At 43.4% G+C, this 2500-nt stretch overlaps 1 protein-coding gene across 2 annotated transcripts in view; it reads left to right on the forward strand.

The window, feature by feature from the left end:
* The window catches only part of abcc8 (ATP-binding cassette, sub-family C (CFTR/MRP), member 8), a 63464-nt gene that overhangs the window by 19957 nt on the left and 41007 nt on the right, over positions 1-2500 (forward strand). For both annotated transcript variants that reach the window (XM_030365996.1, XM_030365997.1), the window contains one exon: positions 1686-1848. In XM_030365996.1, coding sequence (XP_030221856.1) covers positions 1686-1848 — 163 coding nt within the window. The remainder of the gene's footprint in view (positions 1-1685; positions 1849-2500) is intronic.

A 2500-nucleotide genomic window follows, 5' to 3' on the forward strand; every position in this document is an offset into this window, starting at 1 on the left:
CTTTCTTTTATCGCTTGTTGTGACAGTGTTGCATGATTAGTTATGCAACCGAAACCTTTGATGGTGGTTTGAGGCGGTGTTAGATAAAAATAGGTGTGATTTAGCGTCCTAGGATCCTGAATCACATGACCACATTATCAAAGGTTACAATTTAAGGAAGCTCTGCTCGCTTCAATGGGCCAACGCTAGACGACTTGGCAAACAGTGTCAGTCAATATTAAGTCATCTGTATCACATCCACGACCCGGTAATAAATTGGGTTCTGGGTAATGTTTGTGCTGATACCCACACACGCATTGTATGCTAATCAGACAGTCGCCAGAGGGCCCTGGCGTCCCCTCCTGTGAATAATAGCTTTGATTAGTCCAGCTGCAGCAACCACAACAGCACAGGTGTCTGTGTTCCCTCCGAGTGAACTGCCCTGTAGCGGTGGGTGTTCAACACACCGCGTGTGAGGTAGTCACACCGTCTTTATATGTACTTGTCATAGAGGTGTCCACAGTGAATTATATATTTATTATAATGTCAAAACAGTTAAGGTGCTGCTCGCGGTTTTGTCAAGGATTTTGCATTGACAGTCACACCAACCCCAGAGCGACCTGACAATGCACCTGTGTTTGCGAAGAGAAGAGCGGTTGAATAATTGAAACCGAGTGAACAATGTTTGAGATGTCAGATTCCTCACCGGCCTTCACTCTGAGTTTGTTTGTCTGTGACTCTGAAAGAGAGCACTATGTTTCATTGATATTGGTCCATTCTCAGACAGACGGTTTTATCCGATCCAATCTACAAGGAAGGCTGAAAACCAGTCAAGCAGGCAATTCACATTGGAGTAGCTAAAAAAAAATGTTGCACAGCCTTGTTTAAAGTGACAAGAGGATCTACAACCGTTAAAAAAATACTTTATGGTACGGTAGCCATGATGTGAGAGGCCTGGCCCGCCACAGAAGTGTCCAACCACTTGGATACATAGCCAGGAGGTCAAATAGCTCCATCCATTAAATGAGTATAAAGGAATACAAATCAATAGACTAACGTTAGTTGAGATGCAATGGAGAACATGGAACATCACCTTCTGATGCTTAGTGAACACTTTGATTACCCTTAATAACGTAATTCAAAGTTAATTGTGACATTTATTTTTCATAATATACCTACTCTGTTCTGCTGAGTAGCTAAAGGAGTCAGCTAAAGGAAATATGAGATATCTCCATATTATGGATTTTGCAAGCTCCTGTTTGCCAGCTTCATTTCATGAAAAAGTTATTAAGGATACACCATTAATGTCCGTAGAGCAGCGCAGAGCTGCCTTTTAATTCCCACCCTCAAAATATTAAATACAGAGGGTTTCAACCGCTGGTTTCAACCAATGGGTTCACTCCGTAGTAGTCACATCCTCACCCTCCAAACGGTCGTGTGTAAACCAACGGACACGTCAAGGATTCTGCTACGCCCGAATGAGTCCAACAGTCGGTTGTTCTCTCTCTCCCTCCCTCCAGGACCACCTTTAACCGGCTCCTATGACTTAAATCCATCGCAGTACACTTCAATATATGTCTTACATTACAACAATAATGTGTTGCATGCTCCATATTATCATCTAGTGACAGCAAGCTTAGGCTTTTACTTGTTATTGCTCGTTGTCAGCGTGGCGCCTGACCTTCAGTTCTACTCTTTCCCCCCAGGACTACTCCAGCGAGCGTCTGAAGAAGACCAACGAGCTGCTGCGCGGCATCAAGCTGCTGAAGCTCTACGCCTGGGAGAACATCTTCTGTGACAGCGTGGAGGAGACCCGCGGCAAGGAGCTGAGCAGCCTGAAGGCCTTCGCCCTGTACACCTCCGTCTCCAGTAAGGCCGGGGGCGGCTCCGTCATGGAAACAATCTGAATCACCGTTATTTTGGTCAATGTTGAAATTCGCGATTATTCAAGCGATTCTTTTTGAGTTTGAAAACATGATGTATTTATTCAGCGTTTCTCTCCCAGAAAACATTTTGTAGCTGAGAACTTTAAAAATTCGCCTTAAATAAATACGCAAAAAGGTCAAAAAGAAAATTTTCAAATCTAAAATAATGTACTGATGTGTATCCAGCTGTTCTGCACTTTCTATAAAACATAAAATGAAAAAAAAAAAAAAAAATAGAAAACTAGATTAGATATATTTTTTTTTTATCGTTTTGTGATCGTTTGACGCTAAAATCGAAATCGCGATCATAATTCGATTAATCGCCCAGCCCTAGACCTATCACCGGGGGCCACGTGGCTCCATCGATCCGGGTGGAAGCAGGGGGTTTGAAGGGTCACTGGTCCAGAACAGACCTTAGTCCCACATGGAGCATTGGAATGCGGCCGATGCATCCGGGCTCCATTCCACTGTCCTCGTGCTGTGATATATTTTTTTAATCAGGTTCGGCTTCCTAGTGAAATTCGCACTCCTTGTCCTTTTGGATGTACAATGGCTGAGCTCAACGTAATAGAAGATAGGTCATGGAATACAATTAA

This window comes from Gadus morhua, chromosome 9 (genome assembly GCF_902167405.1).
Source record: "Gadus morhua chromosome 9, gadMor3.0, whole genome shotgun sequence".
Lineage (NCBI taxonomy): Eukaryota > Metazoa > Chordata > Actinopteri > Gadiformes > Gadidae > Gadus > Gadus morhua.